The sequence below is a fragment of the Mercenaria mercenaria genome, chromosome 5 (assembly GCF_021730395.1).
Source record: "Mercenaria mercenaria strain notata chromosome 5, MADL_Memer_1, whole genome shotgun sequence".
In the NCBI taxonomy this organism is placed as follows: Eukaryota; Metazoa; Mollusca; class Bivalvia; order Venerida; family Veneridae; genus Mercenaria; species Mercenaria mercenaria.
In genome coordinates, this window is record NC_069365.1 from 91955829 (window position 1) to 91976214 (window position 20386).

At 34.3% G+C, this 20386-nt stretch overlaps 2 protein-coding genes and 1 long non-coding RNA gene across 3 annotated transcripts; 1 reads left to right on the forward strand and 2 right to left on the reverse strand.

Annotated features, from left to right (window-relative positions):
- Positions 1-500: 500 nt before the first annotated feature.
- Positions 501-3036, reverse strand: LOC128557516 (uncharacterized). Its single transcript, XR_008371204.1, has 3 exons — positions 2659-3036; positions 1409-1546; positions 501-816 (listed from the first exon to the last, which is right to left on the reverse strand). It is a non-coding gene; the product is annotated as an uncharacterized LOC128557516 (long non-coding RNA).
- A 1003-nt stretch (positions 3037-4039) lies between these two features.
- LOC123558651 (homeotic protein caudal-like) lies at positions 4040-5273 on the forward strand. Its single transcript, XM_045350530.2, has 2 exons — positions 4040-4663; positions 4854-5273. Exons 1-2 carry the CDS (start codon positions 4040-4042, stop codon positions 5271-5273), a joined length of 1044 nt encoding a protein of 347 aa, XP_045206465.2.
- Positions 5274-12700: 7427 nt separating this feature from the next.
- LOC123559231 (uncharacterized) lies at positions 12701-20013 on the reverse strand. Its single transcript, XM_045351035.2, has 6 exons — positions 19911-20013; positions 17951-18034; positions 15280-15336; positions 14624-14925; positions 13867-13971; positions 12701-13268 (listed from the first exon to the last, which is right to left on the reverse strand). The coding sequence occupies exons 2-6, from the start codon at positions 17991-17993 to the stop codon at positions 12729-12731; spliced, it is 1047 nt and encodes a 348-aa protein (XP_045206970.2). The 5' UTR covers positions 17994-18034; positions 19911-20013; the 3' UTR covers positions 12701-12728.
- Between the last annotated feature and the right edge of the window lie 373 nt (positions 20014-20386).

Here is a 20386-nt window from a genome sequence, read left to right on the forward strand (position 1 = left end):
TATCATGTATTATTAAAGGTCTCAGCATTCACCCTCCTCCACAGATTCTTCTGAATTCAAAAAGTGCAAGTCAGATTCAAACTTTGCATGTCTGTGATCATTGTTGAATATTCAATCCATCTGTGATCTCCTGTAACAAATAAGGAAAAACATATTATTTTAAATAATTAACCATATTATTTTTAATAATTAACCTAGGAGTCTCTTTAATTTAATAAAAGCAGATTTAAATCACTATTTGTTAATAGATGATTCTTTAATTTCTTAATAACCAGTGCTTCTAAAATATTGACAAACAGACTGACAACAGCGTGCTGTCATGATATAAAATGTACTTTGTTTGTAGATTTGATTACTGCAAATAGGATGTTCTAAAAAACATTTTTTGCATTTATTGGTTAACCCTTAACCTGCTAAATTTGTTAAATTGACTACTCCATCTTTAAATAGAGACAGTACCATTTAAGCTTATATGGGGTTCTCATAGAACATTTGCAAAATATCAAACACTGCAGATCATGATCAGACTGCACAGATGTGCAGGTTGATCTTGATCTGCACTGGTTGCAAAGACAGACATAGCTGCCTCATGCAGCCTAAGGGTTAAAAGTATACACTGTTTTAACAGCTATCAAAAATGGTTGTTACCTAGTAAAAATCTCCACAGACTGTACCACAGCAAGATGTTATTTCTATTCTAGCTAGTAACATTGTCAAAATGGAATACCAATACAGGTAGTGATGTACCATGCTCACAAGTTGTCTGCCCCTTAACCAACTGAGTTGCTTCATAAACAAGAGGAAACACTTCCATTCCTGAAAAAAAAAGTCTTTGGTAAAAGTATCTGTTATCTTCATGAAATCTCAGAACCTTTACAGTCTTCATTCTAATCTTTATTCTTGGTGCAATAAAACTGGTAAAAAATTCAATCACATCACAATGTCTAAGTCAAGAATGGGTTAATTAAATTTGAAAATAATCACTTTAAACAATTAAACTAAATTACAATTAATTGATTTACATTGAATACTTAATTGAACTATATTCTACAAGTTAATGAATAATCAACTTATACACATGTATGTACATGTTGTGTTCAGCATTCAAATCATCCATGTACTTATTGAGTGCCACAGACTTTTCTCAGGCTAATAGCCAATGTAATGAAGACTTTACACCAACTGATCCTCCTCAAAACCAGATTGTTGAAATTAAATTTCAATAATGCCAGTTTTGTCACTTTAAAGCCATTTAATAGTCATAGTACAATGTACATACATTGTACAAATCATTAGTGTAGAAGTAGACTTATTTTGAATTGACTCCAACAAAACCTAGACAGAGGTATAAATAAATAATATATTGCATTAAAATTTTAATAAGAGCCATTAGCTGCATGTTACTTACCTGATTCCTCAAAGCACATCCAAAATATGTTACATTTTCTTGGGATCTTAAAGTAAACAGGCCAATTTCCTGGCTGTTGTATGGTATATGAACCAGCTGTATAGTGGAATGAACCATCAAAGGAACAAGGAATATCATCTGAAAGAAGATACATTACATGTACAGTAAACATCACTAAAATCAAAAACTTCATGAATACTAAATTAATAATGTGATTGTGAAAGGTTTCATTTACTTACCACAAAATACTATAAAAGTTATTATACTATGAAACTATTTTTTACAGGATCATAAATTGTTTTACACACAGCAAGGCTCAACAATTTCAAAATTAAAAAGATTTTCATTATACATGTTATATGGCATAAATTCCCACTATCCAAAAAAAAAAATCATCCTGTTACAAAACATTCTGAATCAACAATAATAGAAAAAGAGAGTTGTCACCAGACAGAATTAACATGACTTATGAGACACACAGCAAAACAGTTACCATTTTATACATGGAAGTGTCTAGACATCAGAAACCTAGCCGGTGTTCTAGCCAACCGATAACAGGACGCCTAGCCTATCCAAATTTCTATCCTATAGGGGTTTTCTAGGTGTCCGGTAATCAATTTTCAAATATTGTATACGCCTTGCAGGTGAATATTCAAACCTATGCCAAAAATGATACAATAAAATTTATTTCCTTACAGTATTCATATATAAAAAGATCGCCGAACAGCTAGAAAAACATTCGCGTGAGGCTAGTCGTATTGTTGCCGGACAGCTAGAATGCAGGTAGGCGTCCGTTACCGGGCATCTGCATATTTCCTTTAAAATACCTTGCCTACTACGCGAGAGGGGACTTTTCGAGAAATGATGTGACACAGGCAGGCAATCTATAAGTCTGCATCAAATTTATTAATTATCATTGCTACATCATGTACATGTATATTGTATTTCCCATAATAATGCTTACTATGGACAATGAACAAATTTGATGAATCCTGGTCACCTCGAGTAAGAAGCTGCCTGCCTTCAATAATCTTTGTGATAACCCAACTGGCCATTTTATATTAAATACACAGGCATAGTGGAATCATCTGTGTTTTAGTGGCCACAAGATAAATTTCATAATTTTCCCCTCGGTATGTTTTGGATTCACTTCCGGTAAAAAAAAAAAACGACTTATTTCACAGTGTTTCAGTGAAAGTTTCATATATTTTAGAGAACTTCATTAACAACTGTTTATAAACGGTACTTACCAAATCAGTAAACAGTATTACAAGTCTCAGATCCCTTCATCGTTGAACAAAAGGTAGTTAAACAAAAGTAAACATCACATGCTTCCCTGTCCGAAACCGGAAACATAGCGAAGGGGAAACAACTGATTTTCAAAGAATTATTTTGCCTCAGGCGTAATACCACTATTTTTTTACAGGTCTGATGTCTAAATATTCTTTCTGTAGTAGGCTGTCATCAATCATGTAACAGGCAGTCGTACTTAAACGGTCAAACTTTTGCTAATTAAAACATGTGTAAGAAAGCTGCGCGCGTAAACTTGGCGCAACTTTAAACGTCGTTTCTCGATATTACGTCATGCCGCATCTGGACCGGTTTTCAAAGACGACGTCACATATAACGCACGTAATTATACATTCTTCATCTTTTCATATCTAGGGAACAGTTTTAAATTTGGATTGATATTTGACCATATTTCAGTGCCAGAAAAGTCAGAGAGTACGCCACATGATAATTACTACATCTGTGTGTGTGTGTTTTTTTTTTGTGACTTTAAAATGGCTAGAGTTCGTATAAATAGAATGTCGTCATAGCACCATTTTACTTTGCTTGTTGAAATAACATATCATCATTAATGAGTAAGAAATTTGTTAAATGCACCACATGCATTAGAATTACCAAATATATTTTGCAAAAAAAAAAAAAAAATCTAAGGGTTAGAAGTTTCGATAATTATAGAAATAAAGTTGGGTTTTTTTTTTGTTAACATTATCGAAGAAAGAATTTCTAAATGTTGTAATATGTGCATGTACATATCAGTCAATGCAAAAATGTAAAAAAAAAAAACATCATATAAAATTTTATTTAATATTTTTCTACCTTTTAATTGCATTAGACAATTGAAAATAATTGAACATTGAAACGTGAACGATTAACAAAAGAAGACCTTTTAAATGTAACAGACATATGATTGCACTTAAGGTGTCGTGTGAATTACTTGTTAACACAATTTATCGTCGTGTTCCTTCTAGCTCATCGGTTTCCTATCGATTAATTAAACTCGATTACCCATGAATTAATCGACCGATTCATAACATAATTAAACTTGATTCTCCATAAATTAATCGACCAGTTCATTACACCGTTTCACTTAAAATAAAAAGTTGTTAAAATGAATTAATTACCACTGAAATCAAGATGATCTGGCTGGGAGACAGGATAAACAGATAGATCCAGTCTCCTGAACTCGATTTTTATCTGTCTCCTAAATTGGTATATAAAGCTTTACTCCACATGACTGCTTCACAAACATATTCTTTACAACAAATACAATAAGTTTGGCATTAAAAAATAAATTTTATTAACATAATAATTTATTGCTAAAATTTGATATTATATCTTAAAATGGCCGGGGTGTATGCATACAGCATGCCTACTGGATTTCAGAGTGGAGCCAGTTCTGGATTCGGGCAGATGTCAGCTGGTAAAACTACCAATGAATTAACGCTCGGCGGTTCTCACTTTTACACAGGATACAACGCAGGAGGTCTAGGAAATGTGTATGGAACAAATGTTGGCACAGAGCTTTCAGCTGGGAACAATGTCTCTTGTGCTACAGAGCCGGGAAACTATTTTTCATGCAGTGAACACATTTTGAGGACAGACGCCTTTTTAGCAAACAGTTTATATTGCCAAGACTTTTTACCACTTAACGCTAAATATCAACAAGGAAGCTTCCAACAAGCATTCAATGCAAACTTGCTACAGAATCTTTGTGAACCGAAAGCCGAGGTGGGATCCAGCTTTCCAGTTTCTTCGTCAGCCGCCAGAAAAGACCGAAACCATCCGTTTTACTGGCGAAAGCGCGTGGAACCAGCAGAGGGTATGACTAGAACCAAGGATAAATACAGAGTGGTTTACACAGAGAAACAGAGAAAGGGACTGGAAAAAGAGTACAACACAAACAAATTCATTACAGCGCAGAGGAGGGCAAAGATTTCAGAAGAACTTAATTTGTCTGAAAGACAGGTATGTTTATTAAGTGTTTATCAAGGATATACTATAAGTGTAAATTATCATTTTCTATATATATCTAGTATATTTTCATTATTTATTTCTGTAAATATATCTTTTCATTATTTTAAATATTCTATACACTTTTAAAATCGGAACTATTTCAGGCCACCGCTTACAATAAACACGCGTTCTTATTTTACAGATAAAGATATGGTTTCAAAACCGGAGGGCGAAGGAGAGAAGAGATTCTAGAAAAAGCAAAGACACAGAACAAACTGGGATGTGTAATGAAGACGATAACAGTGTTGATAAGCCTTCTCCAAAAAGTTTAGCCGGAGCCAATTTCTCTACTTCCTGTCGTTTTACCGGAAATGGTGCCCAATCCGAAGAGAGGTTGTACAGTTCCGGACAATGTCGCTTCATTAATCATTCTGAATCGGACAGATTCAGCACGAATAGATCTTCAAACGCTTGTCTCTTTGAATCACGTGATTCTGAATCGCTGAGAAATCCTGTAACTCCATTTGAACTGAGCACATCAAACGAAAACAAGTTCATCCCGTCTTTAGACGTTTCACCATTGACGGGGAATTTAAGTTTTGCTTTCGGAATGAGATCATAAACATTCGCAGAAATACATAAAAGTTAAAATGAAATATTTAGTTGATGTTCATACTCATTGTTCGTTTTCTTATATACATAATAATGAATAAAATGATTTAACATGAAAGTTATTTTGCTCCTTTATCTATAAAACTATAGTAATTTCCGTTCATTCTATAACCTTTTCATTTCATTTCTATGGCTGCAAATTCTAGCGGTTTAACACTTCTTCAAAAGTTGGTTTTTACTGGGAATCCCATGACACGGTATTAAAATGCTCTCAAGCAGGGTCTTTCAAAAATGAGTGACCCTGTCTCAAGCAAGCAAAATAGGAAAACGTCACAGGAACGTAAGTCAGGTGAACAAGGCGGATGCACAACTTTATTAGTTTTTTCTTGTTCCAAAGAAAACAAATGACTTTTATGAGCTGAAACATTACCATGAATAAGCTCTATGTATGGTGGCTGATTTCTGCCATATCCACACGGGAAAATTGGATACATCATAAAAGTCACCAGAAAGGCCGAAAATAAGTTTGGTCAGGTAGTTGGCTGCAGTTCTCGGTCTACTCCGTGATTTGCGGCCGGTCCCTTAATTGCCAGTTTACTGTTATATCAATATATTTTTATCATAAGAATTAAACAAATATCATCTATAAAGGCTTCTTTACAGTGCTTGCAAAGATAACTGAGAACGTTTATAAACAAAACTAAATTGGTGATTTTAAATTCAATATTGAATCAGTGAAAATTGTAAAAATCGGCGTACTTTCAAAGATTTCGATGGAAAATACCACGAAACCACTAACTGCTGTCGACGACACTTAGCAGTATAAACTAAAGTAGCATGCGCATACACTACTTTCGGATGTTTACAATGCCGTAAGATACCGAGGCAGAAACGATTAAAGATTCTGTGGAAAAATAATCAGGATCCATGCTGTTCGCTTTTACGGCCTATTTGAATTGGAGAAACTGTCAGCATGGATCCTGACCAGACTGCGCGGATGCGCAGGTTGGTCTGGATCCATGCTGGTCACAAACCCACTATGTTGGTTTTCTCATGGCGCGGCTCATTACACGTTTTCAAATTATCTTACAGAAATCTCGGAACTACATTGTTGGTTGTTTACATCCGGGGATTTTAGACGTATGGGGAAAACCGACGAAAGTAGGCCGACTATACTTTCAATTTCACATTCTAAGATAGGTTTTTGTACTCCATGAAAAATAAGCGTTTATAATGTAAAAAATGGAACTGAAATATAACAATTGCAATTGCAGTTTTACATTAAACTGTCGCAATATATAGAGAGTTTCATTTTTGTAAACAAATTGTGATGAAAAATCATTTAATCAATTACCTGTAATATTTATTTAAAATTACAAGCAAATTAAACTCCTATTATTGTATGTAGTGTTGTCAAGTTTCACTTGTTTATTTAAATATATGAAATAATTCAATTATTGTATTTGTATGTACATGTTCTTACAGCCATTGTATTAGTACTCCGTATTCCGTTGTATCGTATCTATACTCTATGATCTAGTTTAGTTTGTTATACTCCATGTTTGTTTTATCGTGTCCAGTCATATGTCCATCCGTGCATATAACCTTGCTTTTTGCACACACAAATTATACTCTGGCCAATAAACGAAAAAAAGAAGAAAAAAAGAGAAAAACATGGTTGAGTTTCAATTTACAATATCGTAGTACATATACATGGTTTTCTGGAGTTCCGTGAGAAAACGGAACCGAGCTAATATAAAAAAAGCCATGTTTGTTTGTTTGTGTAATTGGGTTTTAAGCCGTGTCAACATTATTTTAATTACACTACGACGGTTTGTTAACTTAACCAGTTCGGACCCTGTGTAAGAACTGACTTTCTCTTCAGAAGCTACTAGCGACCTCTCAATATCACATGAATGTAGATTTAAACATGATTTGTCATCTGTCAACACAGAATAACCTTTTAAAAATTATTTGGCAAAATTTTGAACTAAAAAAAGTGAATAGTAAAGTTCAGACATTATATTCATTTTTATATACTTCTGTATTCCTACATGTTCTTCCATATTTTTCTAATTCAGTAAAAGGGAACACATTTTACATACCTCTTACTTTGTTAGACAGAGGTCTATATTTTTCTGAAAGACCTCTTCGAACAAAACAGCATGCTTTTTATGATGATTTTATCACGATTGATCATGATTACCTAATAAAATAGTCAGTGCTAAATAAACGTATTTTCAAGAAAAATGTGTATAGTTGTATAAACATTTCTTGTTATTCAATGTACCTTACATGTAGGCATGATTAAGATTGAATAAAAACAACAAATTGTGGTAAACGCGCAATCTAATTCCCATTGGGTATACGCTTAAAATGGGCTGCACGACGTCCGGTGCTGGTGTTGCGCATTAATATATACAAAATTGAGGTAGGTGTTTTTTTGTTGTGCCCCCCATGAGTGGTTGGGGCATATATATTTGCTCTTGTCCGTGCGTCCGTCCGTGCGTCCGTGTATCCGTGCGTCCGTCCGAAGTTCGTGACAGGCCTAGCTCAAAAGTATTTGATATAAATTAATGAAACCTTGCATGAGTCTTTATCATGATATGAACTTGCGCACCTTCTATTTTTCGTCTTGCTCCGCCCCCTAATGTTAGAGTTATGGCCCCTGAAATAGTCAAAAATGCACATTTTCACCTTGTGACATGCCTAGCTAAAATGTATTTGATATAGATTCATGAAACCTTGCATGAGTCTTAATCATGATATGAACTTGCGCACCTCCTGTTTTTCATCTGGGTCCGTCCCCTATTTCTAGGGTTTTGGCCCCTGAAATAGTCAAAAATGCACATTTTCACCTTGTGACATGCTTAGCTCAAAAAGTATCTGAAATAAATTGATGAAACCTTGCATGAGTCTTTATCATGGTATGAACTTGCGCACCTTCTATTTTTCGTCTGGCTCTGCCCTCTATTTTTAGAGTTATGGCCCCGAAATAGTTAAAAATGCACATTTTCACCTTGTGACACGCCTAGCTCAAAAAGTATTTGATATAAATTGATGAAACCTTGCGTGAATCTCTATCATGATATGAACTTGCGCATCTCCTATTTTTCATCTGGGTCCGTCCCCTATTTCCAGAGTTTTGGCACCTGAAATAGTCAAAATATGCACATTTTCACCTAATTATGTGCCTCACTCTAAAAGCATTTAATGTAAATTCATGAAACCTTGCTTGAGTCATTATCATAATGTGACCTTGCACACTTGGTATTCTTCTTGAGAATTTTAGCGTTTATTACAGAGTTATGGCCCTTGAAATAGCCAAAATGGTGGATTTTTGTTTGTGATACTCATAGCTAAAAAAGTATATGGTATAGAATAATGAATCCATTTCATAATTTTTTTTAAGGCTTTACCCCATTAAGACTACAAACATTTGAATGATTTCCCCTTATTTGTGACAAATGTACCAGTGGGGGCACACCCTGTGTCCTACAGACACATTCTAGTTTTTGTAAAAAAATGACACATTTACGAGTGTTTTCGAAAAAAAAGCAATATGCTATTCGACACAAAAATGAATAAAGATCCTATGTTTGAAATACCAACTTATTAATTTAAGAATCAACTCTGTTATCACGAAAACTCTGTTGGCTCGAACTGTCAAAAAAAGTATGGAATCATGAAAAATGCAAATTTTCTAACTCTTGTGCCTTCTTTCTGGAAATGTGACGCTTCTAATGATCAAACACGTGCAAAATAGTCATGGATATTATATACACTTGAATGAAATATTGCTTTTGAGGGAAAGATTGACAAAAAAGTACCGGGAATGGGGTTGCGCCCCGTGAATGGAGTTGCGCGTATACATTATGATATATACATTATGATGTATACGAGCAACTCCATTCCCGGTGCGCAACCACATTCCCGATGATTTTTTTTTGTCAATTATGTCCCCATAAGCAGGATTTGAATCAAATGATTTTGATATCCGTTACTTTATAACAGTTGAGTTATCATAAAAAGCATCAGATGTTCTCAGATTAGGTATATCAGGTCAGAAACTGCAATTTTTGTTGATTTCATACGTTTTTCACCCTTCGTGCCGCCAGAGTTTTTGTGATAACAGAGCCGAATCATAAATTACAAACCAGATATTTTACATATATGATGTATCATCATATTTGTGTCGAATAGAATTTGGCTTTTTTTCGAGAAAAATTATTGTTGTCTCATACTAAGCAAAATCAAAACTTCACATTCCTCAATTTCGTCTTTTTTACGCGCAATCAAAATAATAAGTGAAAATAAATAATAACCACTCTACCACTGACAAACTGACAAAGCAACAATACAACCGTGATACTATGTATATATATTGTGAAACTTAATTGTAACTTTTATTCATATTTCATTTTGTTGTGGTAAGGATACTATTTTATGTCTGCGTATGGTTTCCTTGCAGATCTAAAATCTGCAAATTCTACAGGTTATAAAATTTCTATACGAGTTCTAACCGACTTAGATATAAGCCCATAGTGGATACAGTTATATGGTGCTAATTGTACACCATACTTTAAGGATCCTTTAAAGCCTTTTGAAACCTCCACTCGGGTGAATTTTTTCATAGTTTTTATACGCCACATAGGCCTTGGTGTATCATAAAGAATGCACCAAACTGTTCATAATTAGTAGAAGAAACTTTCAAAACAGGTTATTCTCTTTTGAATAACATATTTTGCCTTATATGACATGCACTTTGACTGTTCGTGTTATGTTTCGTAGAAGAGTAGAAGATATCAAGCTTCTTTTTCATATGTATTTTGTCATTACTTTTACAATTATTGTGTGTCTAACATATTTCTCCAGGTACCCCGGCAATTGTAAGTTGTACAAACCATGTACATTTAAAAGATAATGCAAAAATTGCATGATTGCGTGATTCACGTGCGAGGATGCGTCCATTTCATGACAATTGATAAAATAACAAGTCCTATTGCTTGTTCATTAGTTGATGAGTAAATATCAGTATTGTTTCATTGCTATTAGCTGGGCTTAAACGTCGAACCGATACAGTTTTAGGTCACATGGTGACTTTCCAGCTTTGATGGTGGAGGAAGACCCCAGATACCCCTCCGTGCATTATTTTATCACGGGCGGGCACCTGGGTAGAACCACCGACTTTCCGCAAGCCAGCTGGATGACACGGGCGGGCACCTGGGTAGAACCCCCGACTTTTCGCAAGTCAGCTGGATGACTTCCTCACATGAAGAATTCAACGCCCCGAGTGAGGCTCGAACAACATCGGCAAGGGGCAAGTGTTTTAAAGTCAGTTACCTAAACAATTCGGCCACGGAGGCCCCAGTGTTTTATTTTAACTGTCCTATAAGTATACGGTAAAATTGCTCAGTCATGTAAATATAGATAACAAAAGGAAATCAGTAAACCGTTTTGTAATAAGTCTAATTCTGCTGAGGATTTTTTTTTTCAGATATATATTCTATTTGTTTTAAGTTCTGTTCCCGTACTTTTCGTTTCTTTGTTCGATTGTTTGAATTTGCATTTATATACCAAACTGGCACTATCCTGCTACATGTATTAAGAAATACAGGAAAGTTTTACTATATAATCTTACTTAGGTTGTGCCCTGTCGTCAGACAGCCCTCTATTTAATTTTTCATGGAAGATTCCAGCACTTTCATGTATCACCAAGAATAAAATAAAACCATTGTAATAAATCCAGAGTAATCAAACACCCTGATGATGGAATCTTCTAGAAAGCCATATATAAATATCTTATTGACATTAAGTCTCAAAACCAGGACGGGCTTTACAGTAAACAATGAATCATCAATATAAAAAATTAAGTAAACATTATGTGGAATGACATATACATAACATCACAGTTGATCACAGTGATTTTCTGACATGCAGTGCACTGGTTCCATAACTGTGTTACGCTTTTTCGAAAATCATTATGACCCCTTTTCTTATTTTTGTACCCCCCGACAACAAAGTTGTAAGGGGGGGTATATTTTCATGTTTCTTCTGCCTGCTGTCGTTCTGTCGTACAAACGCAATTAGTAGCGACAACTTTCACATTATTCCCTTTGACTAAATTCAATGAAACTCACACTGGTGATCAGTAACAAAGTAAGTTTCATGGGATGTCAGTTCTTTTAGAAACAAAATTTCAGAGTATCGGACATTGTGTTGTTCAACCATTACTTTAAAAATAAGCAAAAATCTGTGCGTGCATTCCTCATCCCATTCAACAATTGTAAAATCAACAAGTCCATCCAAGTATACTAAATTAGTATGTTTCATGCTATTAGCTCTTTAAAAAACATTGCAGATTTAGGCACTGTGACTTTCACTTTGATTACCATCCCCTCTCATATACACTATGGAAACAACTTGTCGCACCATGATGCTCACCTGGTAAACCCCGACCACCAATTCAGCTGAACTTCCACATAAGATTACCAGTGACCAACAATCGGCATGGGGCAATAGGTTCTTTAAGTAGACAAAAAATTCGCCAGGTATGGCACTTGTTTTTTTTTAACTGCCATATAATAGATAATCGTGTAAATTCCCCTCATACAATTGATACAAAATGAAACTCATAAAGTTGTCATAACTAAAGTGTTGTGCTGAGGATTTTTCTTTCAGATAAAATAATTTGTTAAGTTTGTCGTACTTTGTTTCTTTTTTTGTTTATTTCATTTATATAACACAATCTGGCCACTATCCTCTACATTCCTTAAGAAATTACATGAAAACTTAACACAAGTGATCGTCAACACCCTCATAATTTTTCATGGAGATTCAGCACTTCATTTAAAATAAAATAAACTGTCCAGAGTTATGATGGGACTTTGAGTTTTTTTGATTAACTAAACCGATACAGTAACATTCTATATAAAAAAAGTAAAATTATGAATCATTGTACATCAAATTGCAATGATACTGAGTGTCGTCATACTGGGTACTTTTCAATCATTATGACCCCTTTTCTTATTTTTGGTTATGTGTTTGTATGTTAGCTGGAAACACTTCTGGGAATGGATTTAAACTTAGGTCATTTGTTGACTGTGATGGTATGATACGCAGGTACCAAAACTCTGTTTTTATATACTAGTATCTATGTCCCTTTTTCGCCTTAGCAATACATTTGTCTCATTAATCATCAGGTCAGGGGAAAGTTCCACCACTCAGACATGTTACCCCATTTGTATCTGTTTATGTCTGTGGTCTCATTATTTTGTTGGGGACAAGACTTTTGAAGAGTCGATCGTTGCTGTCTTTTCGTTCTTTTGATAGTATTTTACCACAGACATCATTTTGGAAAATCAAGTAGGATAAGAAATGAGATGATGAAATATTTTTGGCAGAAGTAGATACTGAAAACAAAATATTTCTGTAGATATTTTAATCATAAATAACATGTTTCCATTTATAAAATGCATTTAATAATTGGTCGGCATGATTCAAAATAGGATACTATATCACCCCGTTTTATCACATAAATATCATTTAAGTGTTTGTCTAACGGATAAACATTTTGCTCGTGAAATAATCTTCTTGTAATAATACTTAGCACTGACTGGTCAAATCTATGGCACCGCCCATCAAATGTAAGATTCATATGACAAATTAGTTTCTGTAAACTTCCGGTAGGCGCAATGCAATCTGTGTTCAATGAGCATGTCACCCACGCCTGAACGACCGCACGTGACATCCGGTCGTAGTGAAACATTACCGTTGTAGCCCAAGTTTCTCCGAATGGTCTAAATTTGCAGCGGTCTTCACCTAAGTATTTAAATGTTCTTTTGTCCGTCTGTTTGGTTAAACTGAGTTTTTCTCTGTCAGAGGTGGAGACCGTGTATAACATGCTGTAATCCTTTGCATACATTATAGCAGAATCGATATTGTTGGTCGTAAACCGTACGGAACTATCCATCCACCACACGAAACCAAATTCCATCAGTAATTGCTGAATATGGAAAGTATTTATAGCAATACAGTATGACATTCATGAAAGACGTCTTGATAAAAAATTTCATAATAAAAGAAATTATCTATACTGGTTTTTTTACCAGGTTGTGAAAATGAAATATTCGATGACTGGAAATATATAAATTTCAATCATATTCTAAAAAAGTTATAGAATATCAGAAAGCTGTTATAAAATAAAGAAATATGAAAGATACAGTTTTATTTCTATATATAAATATAATATTATACATTAGACTAGTTCTTAAAATTGTTATGTTTTCTTTTACGTATATTTCAAATGTAGTAAACGATGCCAGTCTATATCATTGTCTGATAAACTAACAATCATAACTCTGACAAAATCTACAGATAAGATTGGTATTTGACTCTAAATTATATTAATAGAAAATTTAAAACAGATGTTTTTGTAATATCCTTTAAGTAGTCTATATTTACGTATCTTAGTAGTAAAGCAAAGTCGCAACGAAAATATAATAAAACTGATAAAAATACAAAAAGAAACGTACTCAGAATGATTGTTTCCAAACAAGTTGGCGAGTTACTTTGGTAAATCAGAACGTGGTTTTAATATTTACCTGAACAATAATAGGCTTGAATGCGTATGTATGTAATTCTTTCACATGTGGCGGGAATTGCTCAAACGGGAACCGTCTAACCTGACACCTGCAGTGTTTCATAACCTATAGTAAAAAAAATGTTTTTTTTAGAATCATTTTGCCTTTTCTTAAACTGTTATATATCATAGTGCCTGATTTCAAACCACCCTAGCTGATTTCAACAGACATGTATATTAACAGGGAGTTGAATAAAATACACCATCCTTTCTTAGAAGTAATATTGTATATGTGCTAAAGAAAGATTTGCACGGCTGGACAAGGTATAAGAAATATAAATTTATATATTGAAGTGCTCACAGAGACTTAAGACTACAGCTAATATAAACCGAACTTATCTCCCCAGGGGATGGGGTTGGGGTGCAAGTTGCCGCTCAGATGCGGCACCCAACTAAGTTACATTGCTTGTTTGTTTTATCCGTTTGTTTGTCTACTTGTTTTACTGTTAAACTTTTATATACAAAATCATTACTCATACATACATACTCTGCCATAAGGTTTTATAAATTGATTGTATTGTTTGAACGTGACATTGCTGTTCCTGCTGAATCTTTGTTTTTGTTTAAGGTCATTTCATGTGAAGATTCGAAAAGATTAATATCTAGAAAAGCAATCGGTAAACCTCAATTACTTCCGTTCGCTCCAAGAATCTTGGAGTAAGACTGGTATATTACCGGAAAGGTGTGTACCTGTTGGATGTAAACGAAATAAAACTTACAACTCGTAGCTGCCTTGCCGTCATACCTAGATCATAAACAATAATTTGCACGTCTTTTCCATACTTGGGATTTTTCATAAACCTCTTGTGAAGTGATAAAAATAGACCCTGAGACTGTGGATAGTACCTCCTGTCAATTGCGGTCGCGAAAACTGGAAACTTTTTCATTCGAAATGGCTCGGTCATGTTGACGCCGATCTTCCACAGATAGTCGTCTGCTATTCCACTTGGATAGTTCTGTATGACATTTAAATTATCTTCTAATGATCTGTTGAAGGTTTCGTCGCAGAGGAATGAAAGTTCTGAAATGAACCAAGATAAATCAGCCAATTTCATGGAAGTTCAAAATAAAAACGAAACTATAATGTTGTAGGTCTACTAATACAAAAGGAGTCGTTTTGTAATACAAATACAAAAGAAGTGTTGCGTACATAATAGAAAAAGGAGCTGTTGTGTTTTTATACAAAAGGTGTGGTTGTATACACATACAAAAGGAGATGTTGTGTATATGAGCAAAAGGAGTTGTTTACTTATAAAAAAGAAGTTGTGTACTTATACAAGAGGAGTTGTTGTGTACTTATCGAAAGTTGTTGTGTAATGTAATTCAAATATCCAGACGACAAAGAACTTAAATTGTACAAAAAAATGTAACTTACCTTTCGTATTATCGGCTGGAATAAAGGCAGGCATTACGAAGGAGTCGTTTTGAATTCCTGAAAGTACAACAAATTACATTTACAAACTTTTAAAATAAACTTACTTTCAACTAGGAGAACAACAACTATTAGAGCATTAAGACAATGTTATCTGTTATTCTTATTAAAGTCATTCAAAGAAATGTGCCTGCAAAGGCTTTGTTATACGAGTCAACAATATGAATATGTGGCGTAAATAGTTTTATAAACTGTACTGCAAAAATACATTCATAATGGATTAGCATTACCTATGTTTGTGTTGAGTTACAATTTTAGTCACACAAATCTCAAAAAGAAAATTTGCTTTATTTCAAACGATGAAAATATGTTTATATTGTTGTCAGCATTATCAGTGCACCATCTATATTGGATCTGATGTACAGAATATGCGCACATAAATCATGATTTTAACGCTGATATATAAATTATATGTCCATAACATAAAGATGCCATTTTCGTAATTCGTCTCATATACTGAAAATATTGTTATATTGTGTCAAAATAATGTCATTATTTATATTTGATTTGATTTACCAATCTATCCAAATACAACTCATAATATTGTAACACTGGTATGTAAATGATGCACTAAATTTTGAGTTTTCGCGCAATTAGTTACACAAACTGAACATTGGTGTTCATTCTCGAACGATTTGTGTACGATTTTGTAAAGTATGTCAATTATGCCTTAAAGTTTGAATGTATCATATGTGCAATTAGTCACACAAACTGAACATATGTAAAAATTTAGAACTGTTCCGAAACGCTACCAATCTTCTTATTCGAGAAGCAAAATCCGATTACTTCTCTTAACTTGCCATCAAGCCCAAGAATGGATCCTTTTCCCCAGGACTGGTGGAAATCCTTTATTTCCACACAAGTAATACAATACCTCCCTTACAACATCCTATTACCCAACAGCCTACTTTCTATGCCACTTATAAGGCAACTTGTCTGAATGACAACCCTGAACTTTTAGGCTGACAACCCTGAATTAAGTAGGAACGAAGGACGTTTGCAGTCGCGAAATCCTGTTACCTCGTATTGTGGTAACAATTCCAGTTCAACTTGATTTGAAAACTTTTTTGCAAACATTAAAATAAAATCATATCAAAGTTCCGATTGACCAACCGTGCATCACCTTGGTGCTCAAACACTGAGAAGTCCAATCACTGTCCGGGTTTCCACTGGCCCTAATTTTTTTCCGCCACAAAATACCGAAGTCAGTTACACAATGGGGTGAGGGGCGATGCCTGCAAGGCATCTTTCAGCAATTTGTCATTTTTATAATCTATTTCAATATTTAATTGTTAAAACTCTTATTGGGGGTCAGGGGCTCTCCCCCTGGAAATATTTGGAATACAGGCATGAATTGATGGCCTCTGGTGTATTTTTAGGTCCAAAATCTTGAGAAAATGGAGGGGTTAGTACCCTCTTGATGAGGGGGGGGGGGGGGGGGTCAGGGGGCCTTCCCCTGGAAAGTTTTTTAATACAGGCATGAAATTCTGGCCTCTTGTGCATATTTTGGTCAAAAATGTTGAGGTAATGGAGGGGTTTGTACCCTCTAAATAGGGGCGGGGTGGTGGGGGGTGGGGGCTCTAATAAATGATAGTAACGTATTGACAGATTTATACCCCAGTCACACATACGGCGCGGATAGGCACGGATAGAAACGTAGCAATCCGTATCGATCCGTACCAGAGACGTACGAATTGGTACGGATTGATACGGATTACTATTATATAAAATGGTACGGCTCAGGTACGGATCGATACGGATCACTACGTTTCTATCCGTGGCCAGACGTAGCTATCCGCGCCGTATGTGTGACTGAGGTATAAAGATGATTTGCTCTATTCAGCATGCTTACTTAATTTCATGGCGGTTTCATGCTAACATCACGCTTTAACCTTTAGCCTGCTGGCGGTAAGTGATTCTGTCTTTGCGACCAGTGCAGGCCAAGATCAGCCTGCACATCCGTACAGTCTGATCATGGTCTGCACTGTTTGCCATTCAGTCAGGATCGTTTTGGTTAGCACCCCTTTTCACAGTTAATGGTACTGTCTAAATTGAAAGATGGACAAGTTTATTATAGAAATTTAGCAGGGTAAGGGTTAAATAGTTTGACGTACTAGCTTTACCTTATTATACAGTGTATATTTGATTATCTGAAAAGTTTTTCCTGCTACAGACGTGATTCCACTTTTGTTACCTTAAAAGGTTTTTTTTGTTGGGGCCACTTAAAACAACAGCCTTTGTTCTTCCGAATTTGTGTTATGCATATCGCAAGACGTATTTCCTCTACAGTCATTAAACCTCACAGGGTTGTCATTCAGCATCTGAAGCTGTACACCCTTATGTTTTTATTGGGATTTCACATAACCAGACCAGAGTTATGGCTCTTGAATTAGTCAAAAAATGTACATACAGTGACAGGGGTAGGAGCACCAGTGTCCTGTCGACACATATCAAATATTACTTTTTTATTAATCACAAATACTTGAAGGCTGAAACCTTTTAAAAAAAGACCAAGGTTTGAACTCCAGCTATTGGAAGTGTGACCATTTTAAAGAAAAAAGGATAATTAGCTATGTGACGTAGTCATGCCGCTATATATTTCCTGTCAACTTACCATCAAGTGAGATGCAGTACATGATAAACATCAATATCGCCATACTAAAGCTGGTTAAACATATCTTTATGAACAAATACAGACCTAGAAAAGAAAAAAAACAACAGAAAAGTTAATCAACATTTTTAAATGGTGAGAGCTCAGAATACCTTCAAATTGTTTAAATCCTGCAACTGAATAGAACACATTCATTTAAGATTATATGTAGTCCCGGTTACTCATACATGTTTAATTAAGGAACAGACAAAATATTTTCAAGAGTTGTATATAAGAATATAATGAATTCACTTTCATAGTTTTTTAAGATTAACATATATACACAATCTACTTCTATTCGCACACAAAGTTTAACATTAAATTATATATTTCAGCGACTTCTATTCGCAAACAAGATTTAATGTATATATATATAAGCGATTTCTATCTGTACAAAGTTTAATCATTGAAATATATCCAAGCGACTTCAGTCCACACAAGTTATATTCCAGAGACTTCTATTCGCACAAATGTTTAACATCCACATATTGACTTAGTCTAATGTTCCTTTTCGCCCAAAGTTTAAACATTAAAATATGTTCTCATGACTTCTGTTCGCACAAATGTTTAAATTGTAAAATGTATTCCAGCGACTTCTATTTGCACAAAAAATAATATTAGGATATAGGGGCTATTCTAGCGCATTCTATTCACAAAAATATTTATTACACATTTCAGGGACTTGTATCCACGCGAATGTTACAGCTCTCTATATTAAAGTTTTTAAACACGAACGTATTATCCGTGGGCTTCTACCGGCACTCTTGGAGTGCCATTTACTTTGCCTTTCTAAAAATAGCATTAAAATTAAAACGCGCCTACTTTTACGCCATCTAAAAGTAAATTGGATTAACATATTTAAATGTAAGTAACTAATTGATAATAAAAGTTTAAATGCTGGGATACATTCTTTATTCTGTTCATTTTTCTTTTGTTTGTCTGTTTCTAAAAGCACGCTGACGAATATTGTGTTGTAACTGTATAATATTAATATACTGTACTTTACACAAGTGTTCATATATTGTTTTACAAAATATTGTATTCTAAAAAGTACCTCTCACTCGATGTAACTTTTCAATCAACATTTTCAATTATTATTTTTTTCAATATTCCAAATGCATTTATCCTTAAACACAACTCTTTATACAAACATGTAACGTTTTGTGCTGTAACATTAACTGGTAGCTAGAGCAGGTATACCCGGAAGTACTCGATATGTTTTACAAATAACATGTCGCCCATGGCAGTTGGGTGGATGCACATTAACTTCATTAAATTTTATCTCGATTTTAAAACAAATGAAACGTGTAAAATACTATTTCATATTTTCAAAAGAAGGGACAGAACAGAACTGAACATTTTTTTTGCATGCGTCATACAAGTAAAAAAGCATACTTTTTAAAACAACTGTGATGCAAAAGATTACAAAAATACTAACATTGCCAATTCATCAGAGCAATTTGTAATAAATTAATTCCAAATAAATTGATTCTAAAATCCGCAATTATGGAAAAGACTAGACTAGCTCCTGGACTATGTTATATTATTATTTATTTATTTTTTAATCTTTAAGATTGTGAGTATAGCCAGTCTATATCATATGTACAATTATGATATTTCAATCAGTTCTATGAGAAATGTCCTCTAGAACAGACTGGCATTTGTCACTATTAACTATAATAACAGAAAAATACAAAAGCTGATATTTTGTGACAAAGTCTTTATTAACTAGTGGCTAGTCTAGAGAAGACTGATCTTCGAACCAGAATAAATAATATAAATTTTACAATTAATCATGTCTAAGGTGTCTAACAGTGTATGGTAATTTAATCTAGATAAACAAAGTATATATAATAAGTTAAATTATATGTGAAAATACACGAAATAACAAATCAAGATGAATAAGACAGATTTTACTTCTTACACTTCTTTCTGACGCCGAAGGAACCTTTTTTTTCGATTCTTTGATTCGTTGTACAAATTTCTTGCTAAGACAAACCTCGTTATGGTGCACTTCCAAACGCCTGCCGAACGTCATCCCGCTAAACGTAGCCCCGCTGAACGTTACTATAGACGTAACGTCAAAAGTTGCAACCCATTAATGTAACATAAAAACGACGTCAAAATCATGAAAAATCAGTAGTTTACACAGAATAAAAACGGGACGTCTAAATGCTATTATTTCATTTCAGGCATATTTTTGTTTCATGTTATATTATAAAATCAATGCATATACTTATATTAAAGCGTACTTTTAAATGTAATAAAAACATTTTAACAGTACAGATATTACCGTTTATAACATCTGAATGTTAAAGAACATTTTTCTGTCTCGTAAGTTTGTGTTTCTTTATAACTGTGAGATTTCACCCACAATGTCAAGAATGGTTTCGAGTAAAT